A 15,104-nucleotide genomic window follows, 5' to 3' on the forward strand; every position below is an offset into this window, starting at 1 on the left:
CTTTTCATAAGTATCAATTAGGTCCTCGTGTGCATGCGGCCTCAATTATCTTTATAGTAATTATATTTATATTGCTATAAAATAGTCACTGAATATAGTCAGTATATTACAGAATGAATTACCATGTTATAGATGTGTTTCAGATCGAAGTGTATAGTACCTTGGTTTATATAAATAGTATTCAGATGAATGCAATTTAAACCTGCATGTAGGGTGAACTATTTTGTAAATGGATAGTCACATAAAAAGAAAATCATGGTGAAGCTACATCATGCTTACCTTCTTCAGTCTCTGCTGGCTGCTTTGAAAGAATACATTGTAGGACTGGATTGTCCCAAGCACCACCATCTCTAGTGATAGCAACTAGTGTCTGTAGTTCATTATTACCAAATTCCAGCAATGCAATGTGAGAATTCTGTCGAAAAGATAACAGAGGACCATCAGTGACAGTTCAGGAGTACAGGCACAGGATTCTGAATAGGTGTGTGCTGCATGGCTTTATTTCCAGAAGCACGGTCACTTCAAAATGTATTCACAGGTGAATTACAACCAGACCCGAGTCCAACACAAAAGGGACGATTATTTTTTTTTAGAATTTATGTCACGTTTCATTTAACAGTTATTTTCAACAACTTTATTAGGCTTGAAGCCAACAGCAATAAATATTCTAGTGGCATCAATGCTTTCTGCAACACCATATTGCATTTCCATGCTGATTTTCACAGTTCTGAAGCATGCAAGCGTTACAATTCTGCACATTCTGTGCTACAAATCTAAAAGTGAAATAAAATTAGCTTCAGAAAATAAATCCATCAAGATGTAAATCACATGGACTATTTTAGAATAAGTGCTTAACAGTAAACACAGGAACTGCCAGACTGAGAAACTGTATGATAAAATGCATGGTAATGTGCCGTAAAGAGTGGATCATTAATCTGCTTTGGTAGTTTTCTGTGGCTGGGAATGATATTTCACTTTTCATAAAACTTACTTTGCATGGTTATTTCGTAAGAACATGAGAAATAAGAGGAGTAGGCCATACGGCCCCTCGAGCTTGCTCCGCCATTCAATCAGATCATGGCTGATCTTCGACCTCAACTCCACTTTCCTGCCCGATCCCCATATCCCTTGATTTCCCTAGAGTCTAAAAATCTATCTATCTCAGCCTTGAATATATTCAATGACTCAGCATCCACAGCCCTCTGGAGTAAAGAATTCCAATTCACAACCCTCTGTGAAGAAATTCCTCATCTCAATCTTAAATGGCCGACCCCTCATCCTGCGACTATGCCCTCTAGTTCTAGACTCTCCAGCCTGGGGAAACAAACTCTCAGCATCTACCTTGTCAAGCCCCCTCAGAATCTTAAACGTTTCAATGAGATCACCTCTCATTCTTCTAAACTCCAGAGAGTATAGGCCCAGTCTATTCAACCTCGCCCCAAAGGACAACCCTCTCCTCCCAGGAATTAATTTAGTGAACTTTCATTGCACCGCCTCTAAGGCATGTATATCCTTCCTTAGATAAGGAGACCAAAACTGTACACAATACTCCAGGTGAGGTCTCACCAAAACCCTGTACAATTGTAATAAGACTTCCTTAATCTTGTACTCCAATCCCCTTGCAATAAAGGCCAACATGCCATTTGCCTTCCTAATTGCTTGCTGTACCTGCATGTTAACTTTGTGTTTCTTGTACCAGGACACCAACATTTAATAGTTTTTCACCATTTAAAAAATATTCTGTTTTTCTATTCTTCCTACCAAAGTGAATGACCTCACATTATACTCCATCTGCCACCTTCTTGCCCACTCACTTAACCTGTCTATATCCCTTTGCAGACTATGTGTCCTCTTCACACCTTACTTTCCCACCTAGCTTTGTATCATCAGCAAACTTGGATTTACTATACTCTGTCCCTTCATCCAAGTCATTAACATAGATTGCAAATAGCTGAGGCCCAAGCACCGATCCTTGTGGTATCCCACTAGTTACAGCCTGCCAATCTGAAAATGAACAGTTTATCCCTACTCTATTTCTGTCAGTTAACCAATCCTCTATCCATGCTAATATGTTACCCCAACTCCATGAGCCCTTATCTTGGGTAACAACATTTTATGTGGCATCACATCGAATGCCTTTTGAAAATACAAATATACTGCATCCACTGGTTCCCCTTTATCTACCCTGGTAGCTACATCTTCAAATAACTCTAATAAATTTGTCAAACACCATTTCCCTTTCATAAAACCATGTTGACTCTGCCTCATCATATTATGTTGTTTTAAGTGCCCTGTTACCACTTCCTTAATAATGGATTCCAGCATTTTCCCGACGACTGATGTCAAGCTAACTGGCCTGTAGTTCCCTGTTTACTCTCCCTTCTTTCTTGAATAGCAGGGTTACATTTGCTACATTCCAATCCGCTGGGACCGTTCTGGAACCTAGGGAATTTTGGAAGATCATAACCAATGCATCCACTATCTCTGCAGCCACCTCTTTTAGAACCCTCAGATGTAGGCAGTAAGGTCCAGGGGATTTATCGGCTTTTAGTCCCATTAGTTTCTCAAGTACTTTTTCCTCTACTGGTAATAATTACTTTTAAGTTCCTCACTCTCATTACCCCTTTGGTTCCCTACTATTTCTGGTATGCTTTTTGTCTTCTACTGTGAAGACAGATACAAAATATTTGTTTAACGCATCTGCCAATTCCTGATTCCCCATTATAATTTCTCCTGTCTCAGCCTCTAAGGGACCAACGTTTACTTTTGCTACTCTCTTCCTTTTTAATACTTGTAGAAGCTCTTGCAATCCATTTTTATATTTCCTGCTAGTTTACTTTCATATTCTATTTTCTCCCTTTTTAATCAATTTTTTGGTCATCCTTTGCTGGTTTCTAAAACTCTCACAATCCTCAGGCTTACTACTCTTCTTGGCAACATTAAAGGCCTCTTCTTTTAATCTAATACTATCCTTAACTTCTTTAGTTAGCCATGGGTGGATCACTTTTCCCGTGGAGTTTTTAAATTCTCAATGGAATGTATATTCGTCGAGAATATTGAAATGTTTCTTTAAATGTTTGCCATAGTTTTTCAACTGTCAAATCCTTTAATTTAATTTCCCTATCTACCTTAGCCAACTCGCCCCTCATACCTATGTAATTGGCTTTATTTAAGTTTAAGACTCTAGTTTCTGACTTAAGTACGTCACTCTCAAACTCAATGAAATTCTATCATATTCTGATCACTTCTCCCCAGAGGATCCTTTACTGTGAGATTACTAATTAACCCTGTCTCATTACACAATACAAGATCTAAAATAGCCTGTTCCCTGGTTGGCTCCATGACGTATTGCTCTAGGAAACCGTCTAGAATGCATTCCATGCACTTGTCCTCCAAAGTACCTTTGCCAATTTGATTTGCCCAGTCTATATGAAGATTAAAACCCCCCATGATTAATGCATTACCTTTGTTACAAGCTCCTATTATTTCATGATTAATGCTCTGGCCAACAGTATAGCTACTATTGGCGGCCTATAAACTACTCCCACCAGTGTTTTCTACCCCTCAAATCCTAACAGTATAGATGTTTCAGAACAAGTTTACACTCATGCCAAGAATAATGCTCTGCTAAGCGGAAGCACTTTTTCCATGTATTACACCCAAGTCCTGTGCTATAGCGTAGAAGAATGATCTTCTGGGGCAACACTCCACTGCATAAAAAATTTTTGGGAATCATCACCATTCATGGCATGCATAAACAAAATGTATGCAATCTCAGTAATCAATGGAAGCACTCCATATAAAAAGATCAGTCTGCTCAGCTGTGACATTTTGTGCTACAAATTATTTCTAACAGGGGGCTGATTTATTTTTGGGGAAATATTTTTCTGCCAGATTTCACCAGCAATTTTCTCCCCATCTCTCCTGAAGATGCTAGGATACAGTTCCATTGGTACTGGTCACCCTCCGCTACCTCACTCATCATTTGTGTGCAACATCTAACAGCAGTGTCAATAAGTTACTTGACAGAGGGAAGCATCACAGCTGAGCCCGGTCCTCTCAGCAACAACTTGCATTTATAAAGCACATTTAACGTGGTAAATCAAACGTTGACACTGAGCCTCATAAGGAGGTATTAGGACAGGTGCTTGGTCAAAGAGGTAGGTTTTAAGGAGTATCTTAAAGGAGGAGAGAGGGGTAGACGGGTGGAGTGATTTAGGGAGGGAATTCCAGATGTTTAGGTCAAGGCAGCTGTAGGCACGGCCACCAATGGTGGAGCGATTAAAATCTGGGATGTGCAAGAGGTCAGAATTGGAGGAGCGCTGAGATCTCGAAGGGTTAGAAGGCTGGAGGATGTTCCAGAGATAGGGATAACAACTACAGTCCGCTGAGCCAATGGGGATGCGTCAGGAGATGGTTTACAACTTTTTCAGAAGGAACAAATTGGAAAAATATTTCCTTTCTGCAACCCCTAACAGTATTATGCTTTAAGACTGTATCTAAAGATGCTCAACAGATTGAGCCAAAGAGTAAACCATAAAGAATCATTTTCCTCATGGCAAAATTAGTCTTAGCTCATAAATATGGTATTTTTTTGAAGAAGCAGCTCCACATAGATATTTGTAGAACTCAAATCTATGTCATAGTTTGTACAAGCTTCTGTGTGGCACAGTATGCACTATATGCAAAAGTCAGAAGCTTATGGGTTCAAGCCCACTTTAGGACACGAGTGCATGATCTAAGCTGGCGCAATGCAGTACTGAGTGTGCGCTGCATGTTTGGAGACGGCGTCCTTTAGATCAAACGTTAGACTGAGGTCCCGTCTGCATGTTCAGGAGAATGTTGAAGATCCTGTGGCCCTATTCAAAGAGCAGGAAGTTCTTCCAGTATTCTGCCCAAGAATTTTCCTTTAACCAACACCATTGAGATATAGCTGGTCAATTCAGCTCATTGTTGTGCATGGGGCATTGGTGCATCTGCCCACATAGCCACAGTGGCACCAAAGCTCCAAGTGACATGATAAGTAGCTACAGAAATGCAAGTTCTTTGTTATTATTTATAGAATCATAGAATGGTTACAGGAGGAGGCCATTTAGCCCGTCGAGTTCGTGCCGGCTCTCTGCAACAGCATTCCAGCTAGTCCCACTCCCCTCACCCTTTCCCTGTAGTCCTGCAAATTTTTTCCCTTCAAGTAATTATCCAATTCCCTTTTGAAAGCCATGATTGAATCTGCCTCCATCACCCCTCAGGCATTGTATAACCACACGCTGTGTACCAAAGTTTTTCCTCATGTTGCCTTTGGTTCTTTTACCAATCACCTTAAATCTATGTCCTCTGGTTATTGACACCTCCACCAATCAGAACAATTTCTCTCTCTACTCTGTCTAGACCCTTCATGATTTTGAATAACTATCAAATCTCCTCAGGAGAACAACTCCAGCTTCTCTAGTCTATCCACGTGAAGTCCTTCATCCCTGGAACCATTCTAGTAAATCTCTTCTGCACCTTCTCCTAGGCTTTCACATTCTTCCGAAAGTGCGGTGCCCAGAACTGGATACAATACTCCGGTTGTGGCCAAACCAGTGTTTTATAAAGGTTCGTCATAACTTCCTTGCTTTTGTACTCTATGCCTCTATTTATAAAGCCCAGGACCCCATATGCTTTTTTAAACCACTTTCTCAACCTGCCCCGCCACCTTCAAAGATTTGTGCCCATACATCCCCAGATCTCTGTTCCTGCACCCCTTTTAGAATTGCACCCTTTAGTTTATATTGCCTCTCCTCGTTCTTCCTACCAAAATGTATCACTTCGCACTTTTCTGCGTTAAATTTCATCTGCCATGTGTCCGCCCATTCCACCAGCCTGTCTATGTCCTCTTGAAGTCTATCACTAACCTCTTCACTGTTCACTACACTTCCAAGTTTTGTACCATCTGCAAATTTTGAAATTGTGCCCTGTACACCCAAGTCCAAGTCATTAATATATATCAAGAAAAGCAGTGGTCCTAGTACCGACCCCTGGGGAACACCACTGCATACCTCCCTCCAGTCTGAAAAACAACCATTCACCACTACACGCGGTTTCCTGTTACTTAGCCAATTTCGTATCCATGCTGCCGCTGCCCCTTATTCCACGGGCTTCAACTTTGATGACAAGCCTATTATGCGGCACTTTATCAAAAGCCTTTTAGAAGTCTATATACACGTCAACTGCATTGCCCCCACGACCCTCTGTTACCTCATCAAAAAACTCAATCAAGTTAGTTAGACACGATTTGCCTTAAACAAATCCGTGCCGGCTTTCCTTAATTAATCCACACTTGTCCAAGTGACTATTAACTTTGTCCCGAATTATCGTTTCTAAAAGTTTCCCCATCGCCAAGGTTAAACTGACTGGCCTGTAGTCGCTGGGTTTATCCTCACACCCTTTTTTGAACATTTGCAATTCTCCAGTCCTCTGGCACCACCCCCATATCTAAGGAAGATTGGAAGATTATGGCTAGTACTTCTGCAATTTCCACCTTTACTTCCCTCAGCAACCTAGGATGCTAACCTTTCTAATACCTCCTCTATCAATTTTTAGCCTATCCTGTATCTCAACTACCTTTTCTTTTACTGTGACTTTGGCAGCATCATCTTCCTTGGTAAAGACAGATGCAAAGTACTCATTTAATACCTCAGCCATGCCCTCTGTCTCCATGAGTAGATCTCCTTTTTGGTCTCACCCCTCCTCTTACTACCTGTTTACTGTTTATATGCTTATAGAAGACTTCTGGATTCCATTTTATGTTAGCCACCAGTCTATTCTCATACTCTCTCTTTGCCCCTCATTTCCTTTTTCACTTCCCCTCTGAACTTTCTATATTCAGCCTGGTTCTCACTTGTGTTATCAACCTGACAACTGTCATACACCCCTTTTTTCTGCTTCATCTTAGTCTCTATCTCTTTCATTATCCAGGGAGCTCTGGCTTTAATTGCCCTACCTTTCCCCCTCGTGGGAATGTAACTAGACAGTTCCTGGACCATCACTTCTTTAAAGGCCTTTTAATCTTTTAAACTAATAAGCTTCACAAGTCATTAACCAAACTTCATTAACATTTAGAAATGTGAAGTTCTTTCTGAAAATAAGTACACTATACATGAATGTATATTTGAGCACTCCGATTATGGAGATTACTTTTTAGAACATCACTGACAATTTAGAGCCTCACCTTGTCAAGACAATTCAGAACTAGTTCAAATCTCAAACATTAGACTTAAAAAAAATTATTTCCAACTGATAGTTCCTGCAACATTCACTCACCTGCAATGTCTGTTGCAGCTGCTGCCATACATCTTGTGGAACCTCTTTTTCAGGCAGCGACAGTAGCAGTTCAAAACAACTCCTAAAATTGTTAAACAAGGTTAAGAAACATGAGTGAGCTAGCTCCTTTTTAAAGCTTCAGAATTCTTCTCCTGAACACATTACATCTGTTGACAGAAACCAACAATCTTTGCATCACTTCTGAAAATAGAGCATATTTATTTTGTTGCCAATAAAATTAGATGGTTTACATATAATTTACTGTGTCACATAATCTGAAGCTACCAGTTACCCACAAGGTATTCCGACAAACCTGGCCAAAAATTGATTGACAGATGAGTGAGTGAGCAACAGAACCTCAGTGAACTGCATGCTGTACTACCAAAATACGACAAACCTACTGCTTTTTATTGATAAAGTGCAATTTAGGTGGTTTTATATATTTCACTAATATTAATGATGGTAGTTAAGTTCCTCAAACTATGCGCCTGGATGTTGATCACCCGACATGCATTTAACAGTGTTAGTAATTACACACAAAGAGTACTGCACAAATCCTTTGGCAGCAAACATTTTACAAGAGGTCAAATCTCATTATGGGCCACAAAACTAGCTACTCAGCCAAGAAGGGAAAGAACATAAACTATCCCAAGCAGATTTCCTATACTTTTAAAGAAGATACTTATGGCTCCAATTTTCTTAGAAAAGTTGCTGTAAATTGCAGAGACACTCACACTGCTAATCGACCAAGTACAAAATTAACATGAGCACACTCCGCAGTCAGGTAAGGCCGTGCGCTTGTATAACTCTGGATAGAAATCCGATAGACCTCCAATAAAGGCAGGCGCTCTTCAGAAGTTTTGCACTTCTCACCATGTTGTACCAAGATCTGTGGTGAAAAAAAAACTCGTTATTAAAAGGGCTCAAATGCCAAATTAGCTGCCCAAGTGATGGAGCATTTCTCCAATCTCCAATCACAGATATGCAAACATTTTAAAGCATGCTTAAAGTCTACACAGTAAGTTATAAAACCTCAAGGCAGCCAATGTGTTGGAACTCCTCCCACTGGCCAGATTCAGAGCAGCACTGGCAAGAAGAACTGAAACCCATGAAAACATAATCGTAATTGGAATAAGAAAAAGCCACCATCCCGCACAAAATATTTAAACAAATTAATACAAGGCCTTAAATTTAAACGGGATGGCCATGGTTCTGAGATGGCATCTCCATTCAGTTTCCAAATAATATCTCACCCCTCTTCCTTATTTCCTTGACTGCAACATTAGAACCAAGCTGAAGGATTGATTTTTTTTTCCTGTATGACTGACTTAGAGCTGTGCTGCTAACGGGGCTGCTGGTCTTCAAATTTAAAAAAAATGACCAGGACGTAATATTACACTTTCCAAATAGTTCTCAATTCTGCCAGTGAAAACTCAAACACTACTACCTTGGTTTACTGAACATCCCAAAACTAAAACAAATGCCCACAACACAAATCTAAAGTTATTTTTACCTTACTAGAGTGTTGACTGCCAATCCACAGGTCTTGTGCTGATGACCAGATATTTAGCTACACAACCAGTAGCAGCGAAGACTCACTTTTTTGTGGATCCCTAGGCCTTTGATGGAACAGACGCCTCTGCTGCTGCTCAACATGCAGATTTGGTTCAGTGCACTTGGGTCATGATGCAAAATAATACCATGGCATCACCAGTGATGCAAGAGATCATTTGACAGTTTTCAGGTCTACGGCATACAATTTCTCCAACTTCCCAAATTCTCAGAAGGAACTTCAAAGAAAAAAAAATGCATATCCCTTTGTTTCTAACCTCCTACTTGTAGTAACTTCAGAAAAATGAGGTCTGAAATGGCTACACGTACAGAAGACCAGAAGCAAAGAATTAAATAGGAGTTGTGCACTGAAATTGGCTTGGTATCGCTTTACCAACACTCAGCTTTAAACGGCAGTATAATTGCAAGCTTAGTTGATTTCCAATTTTTACACCCAGAATGATTCATGAAACGTTGCATACTGTTCCGCAACACAGTTTTGGCCATGGCATACATACATTCACCACTGTATTCAGTGGAGTCAGCAGCTAGTCAAACTACTGAAATGTACTTGGAGGTGCAATCAAAACAGAACCAAATCAATTCCTGGACAGCAAAAGCCAGCATAATCGAGGCATGAGAAAACATAATCTGCCATTCAATGAACAACAATTCAGAATTTTCTGTCAGGTATTCACAACCAAAGAAACTCATGGTGGAAACCCACAATGAAGTACCCCTTTCAATGGGGAAAGAAACCATTCACTTGGTGCAAAATGCTGTTTCCTTTTGTTTTGGCATAACCAGAGGAAAAGTCCACTTCAAATATCAATACTTATTTTCCAGATGGATGAGTCTTTTCTGATACTTTACTTAACTACGTCCCTAAATTTGAAGTAATGTTTACATCACACCATTTCCAGATCTTAGTGCGTAACAAAATAATTAATATTTGTAGGCATTCCCAGAGAGTAGTTACCTGTAGGTCCACCACACAACATAACATTGTCAATACAAGATTTGATTTCTGCACTTCAGGAACAATCTTGAGGTGCACAACTAATCTAGAACTAGAAAGCAGTGATTTTACAAATGCTGATTATTTCAAGAACATTTGCAGTTTTAAAAATACCGTACAGCAATGAACGCTTCAGCCCAAAATCCACCAAACTGCTTCTAAGTTAACATTAATAACATGCAACAACTACGTATATAGATTTCCACAGCTGCAGTAGATGAAGGAGGACACTTATTTTCTATACTGTTGTGCTATCAGTAAGGCTGATATTTTCTTTTCAGTTTGTTTATTTATCATAGGAAAACACCAGAGCGTTGACTTAATAGTTTCCTTATGTCACTACTCTCTTCGGCATTTCCCTGCTGCATTACACTGCTTCTGTGCATATTGAGCAACATGTTTAAAATGTGGTTCAAGGCCACATAGTCATGCTTCCTTTCCAAAGTGTGGAAAGAAACCTTGAGATATGTTTTGTTTTCTTTGTTATGTTCGGCAATTTCCTTCTCAAATAAGGTATCAAAAAAAACAGAATTCTAGAAGCTACCTAAAATGTAAATAACAAGCCAGAAACATTCTTAGTAATACAGTTCCTAAGTAATTTTACCTCCACATTTTGGAGTAAAACAAACATTACAACATTTAGAAATTAAAATCTTACCATTTTCATCCAATGAAAGTAAATTTGAAGCTTGCTACAGGAAAGGCATTTTAGTTCTAAAACCTCAGCACCATCTGAGATGCACAAACTAATGCTAAGTTGAAGACATATGAAGCAGACCTTTAGTGTAACTAGTTCAACTGGTAATAGAAGCATTTCGTGTACTTATTTGCAGTATAAATAAGAACCTTACTGCAGTACCACAAGTGGCGGGAGGGTAGAATTAGTGTTATAGGTTATTTAAGCAGTTTCCATTATAAATGTCGACATTTGAATTTATAATGGAAAGGTTGACAGGAAGTCCACTAAGGTGAATGGACAGAAAATCGCATGCTGGCAAGCGCAAAGTGTAATTTCTACGTCTTGGTCTTGACTCAGAGTGCAACACAACAGGAGATCAACTAATATAAACCCGAAAAGGGGTTACACTACCCATAACAAAATGAATTCGGAATTTGCTTTTCAATGAAAACTTAGACCAAGATGTGGAACTTAGTCAAGATGCAATTGATTTTCAAAAATTAAAAAAATTCAGGCAATTGCACAAAAAGATTTGGCCATTTTCAAAGCTGCTGTGGACAAAATGCACATAATAATGCAACCAAATTTTTAGCTTTCTTGAGAGAAAAACATAACACTTTAATGAAGAAAATATCCAAAGTTGCCCTTTAAGTGCTCTAATTTGCTTGGCTCTCGATGGGCCACTCACCTAAATACACAGATCACTTCATCAGCCCATTGACCCATACAGAAAAAACATCAGCACCTTTTAAAGCAAAATAGTTGGTTAATTGCCACAGAGGTGCCTACCTGAGATACCGATAGGCCTGAGTGACAGTACAAGATAAAATCAATGTGACTGCTTCTGGATAAGAACTTGAAACATGGATGTTAACACTGCAGTCTGCTTTAAATATAGACCATGTTGAATTCAAGGGTATGCAGGTAGTAAAAAGGTTACTGGCTCTAACTGCAATCACCCTTCAGGCTCCTTTCACTTTACATAAGATGCATTTTGTCCGTGATTTTCTCTCTTCACTTGTCCAAAGACTCATTTTTAAATTACGTGGTCTGTTCTATGATTAATGCCGCTCTCTAATCTACTGTCTCTGATGCTGCTGCTTCAATGAAATCAGGAGGTAGGGATAAACTAAGGACTAACCTGAATGAGTTTACTAATCCACTTGCTTTACCTGGGAAACATGCCAAAAGCCAACTCTACAGGGTCTTGCCTAGCTCTAAATAAAAAAAAGGAAGGAGCCTTTTTAATTGCTGCCACGCTCCTTCCGAGACTACTCTGGCTGGCCCACTCTGCCCAACAAAAGCACACTCTACTTTTTAATATAAAAAAGGAATACCGAATGACTTACTGATTTGAAATCTATTCATAGCATTGTTTTGCATGTCTGTATAAAAAGAGCACCTGGTTTCACGCTATTCAAGCTTGAAACCATCCATTCATTGAAGCGGCACAAACTGATTCCATTTAAATGCACAGCCTTTACAGCAGAACGTGCTTACACTAAAGAATATTTTCTTCAAAGATTGAAGCCCTCAGAATTAATGAAAAACAGTGGAGCAGAAACTGTGGTGCATAAGATAAACTACTTTTGAAAAATTAGGAAGACTAAGTTAAAGGAAGTTAGAGTCTATTCACAAAATGTATCTTGTTGCCTGGTCTGCACTGTTACTGATCTCAGCTAAGGCACTGGTAGGATTGTTACAACTGGCCTCAGCACCCTGGGTTAAGGGAGTGGGGGTCCCAACTCTTGATCAGTATCCAGAAATCCGAAGTGTGCACGTGCTCCCAAGAGGGTAGGGTTGGCTTGACTCTGATTATGGCAATATAAACTGCTGACACTTTACCTTTAAGCCAACACATTAAAAATGGCCCCTTGGGAAAAGTACTGAAGAGCATGCTGGTATCATACACCAGCTAGAAGTCAACTCCTTCAGGAGAGGAGGGAACGAAAACAAGACGTTAATGGGGGAAACGTGTCCATGTATATCAGAAAAGATCTAGTCATACCACAGCAGAAAAGAGGACAATGTTCCTTCAATATAATGCTTGCTTTAGTCTCAAGAATCATGTGATCTTTCCTGCACCTTACACAGGTGCCTTGACCTGGAATCCCTCCTCAGTTCTTCTGAAGAGAGCTTGAACCAGAATAGACTAGGGTCACACATTGATTTTCAAATTAACCAGCAAACTCCCAGCACACCAAATCAGAAATAAAAACAGAAAATGCTGGAAACACTCTGCAAGTCAGGCAGCATCCGTGGAGAGCAGAAGGTTGGACACCAAATCGGAGGCTGGAGTGTTGAGAGAGAAAGAAAAAGGACAAGGTACGCATGAATGATCCCCATAGAATAAAACCATAATCACTGATCCTTCGCACACACTGGCAGCGAACAAAAGCAAGGCTAAGGGAGATGAGCAATTTTATGACTTGATTTTTTTTTTAAGGCCTGATGCTTCAAGTGTCCTTCTTCTTGAAAAGATTGTACTAAAGGTTTAGTGAAGATATGGAAATTGTTCTTAAAAAATGGATACTGCCGATGAGCAACGTTGTTTGACGAGGTGGCCACTGACCAAAAAGAAAGTCTTATTTAGCTTGGCAGCTCCCGTTCAACTAATCTGTATATTCAATTATCTGTCCAGGAATGTTTGGAAAGAGTCACCTAAAGCTGTATTGCCAATCTAAACAAATCAATAATGACACAATCCCTTGGGACTTTTAGTGTTATACATACGGTCTCTGAATAAACCAGTATTTAAATTGCCAAGAACAGCTGTGGGGGAAAAAAATTCACATCACTGTTGGTGGTTAGAGAAAGGAAGTATTTTCCCATTTTATTCCTTCTGCCTAAAGTTGAAAACCATCACCTGATACTTCCCTGTTGGCTCAGCAAGTTTATCTAGAGAATGGCTGAGCTAGGATAAACTAAATTCTGAAACAATGTGAGGTAAAAATTCGATAGGGCCCAAACAGCCCTGAATGAACACAGTAAAGTGTCAACCTATGTGTGTGTTTAGGTTACATTATTGGCATGCCTGCCTGGCAGCGGCAGTCTAAACGTCCCAGCCATTACCACTGCTATGTTAGCTTCATTTCTTGAACAGTTCAGTTTCAGAAATGTGTCATGTTTGGAGTAGTAAGTGCCAATTTAACTACTTCTGCCAAGCTGCCCTACTGAAGCCGCATATTAAGGTGCCAGTGTCCCACAAGATTTAGACTATTAGAGGGAGATTATTGCAAGAATGGCAGTCCCAGTGATTAACTGATAACCACATGCTTTCACAGCTACCTTTTTGCAACCATACAATTTTGGTCCCTGTCACCACAGATTAGCGACTATGGTGACTAAAGATTAAAAATATAATTTTTCACATGCACTTGTAAGACTTCCATTCTACAGAGGAAAAGGTTTACTAAAACACCTACTGGTATTCTTTTTTAAACCAGCATCCTCCATTATCTTGCCCAACTGGTCATTTTTCACATTATCCCTAGCCCCCCACCCAAGATCAGCTAATTTCAGCACAAAGAATCAAACCTGGTTCATATGTCTCAGTTACATATTTCTTTTACCAACAGCCATTGGGGGAGAGCGGACAGATAATTTCCGACGGGATTCAGTATTTGAATCAGAGAACATTGAATTAAAGTGAAACAGTTGGATCATGGTCTAGTCAGAGATTATAATGATCCTAACAAAAAACTAATCTCTCCCACTGTGCATTATGTGCTTTTTAAGTGGAAGATTTTCCTGAATGCCAGAACAATGTAGGAGATACCTGTGGCAACATGCTATCCCTCAAGAGCCTAAGCATCAGTGGGGATTCTGTGAGTTGCTCCATCCTTAATGTCAGCATTTAGGAAAGCTTTCCAAAAAAAAGACTGTGCTTCTGGCCAAAAGTTCTACTAAACCAAATGTGTAACAGCAAAGGTTTCACAAACATCACAGTGCCCTGGGCTCTCCTATAACTAGATGGCAAACTTTTCCAGTAGCAATTAGGATAGAAAGTTGACCAAGTATAGTATGGTCTGACCAACTATTGGCAGGCTGAGCTGTGAGGTTTTATTTGCTCAACCACGTCAACTGCAGGGTCAACAGCTGTATCAGAATTTCCTACATGTGTGAAAGAAGGTCTTCCTCACCCTACTACATGGCCTGGAAAGAAGCCCAAGAACCAAAGCCAAGAATCTAAGTTTTAAAAAAAAAAATCCACACCTGCACCCTATCAGAATTAAATACAGTGTAGGAATGGTCCAAAGGAATATCAGAATGAGTACTGAAACTATTTACATCAGAAACTGAGCATGGCAAAAATATGCTCAAATTACAATTACCGCATAAACCAAATTTTACATCATATACACAACTCAGTGAAAATATCGACAATTCTCTGCCTGGGCAATAATACTTGATGTAAACAGTTCTTACAAAATGTAAGTACAAAACTTGGAAATTTTCAGTATTTACATTAACAAAATTATAGTAAACAAGATTAATAATATGGACCAGAACATGAAAATTACAATTCCTATTTAAACACAATATTCTCAAACT

General features: G+C 39.6%; 1 protein-coding gene across 1 annotated transcript in view; it reads right to left on the minus strand.

Annotated features, from left to right (window-relative positions):
• rlf (RLF zinc finger) overlaps nucleotides 1–15,104 on the minus strand; it is a 60,122-nt gene that overhangs the window by 12,559 nt on the left and 32,459 nt on the right. The window contains exons 2-4 of the mRNA XM_068006756.1: nucleotides 8,037–8,191; nucleotides 7,303–7,384; nucleotides 280–415 (exon numbers count right to left, since the gene is read on the minus strand). Of these exons, the coding sequence (XP_067862857.1) occupies nucleotides 280–415; nucleotides 7,303–7,384; nucleotides 8,037–8,191 (373 nt within the window). The remainder of the gene's footprint in view (nucleotides 1–279; nucleotides 416–7,302; nucleotides 7,385–8,036; nucleotides 8,192–15,104) is intronic.

Source organism: Heptranchias perlo, chromosome 26, assembly GCF_035084215.1.
Source record: "Heptranchias perlo isolate sHepPer1 chromosome 26, sHepPer1.hap1, whole genome shotgun sequence".
In the NCBI taxonomy this organism is placed as follows: domain Eukaryota; kingdom Metazoa; phylum Chordata; class Chondrichthyes; order Hexanchiformes; family Hexanchidae; genus Heptranchias; species Heptranchias perlo.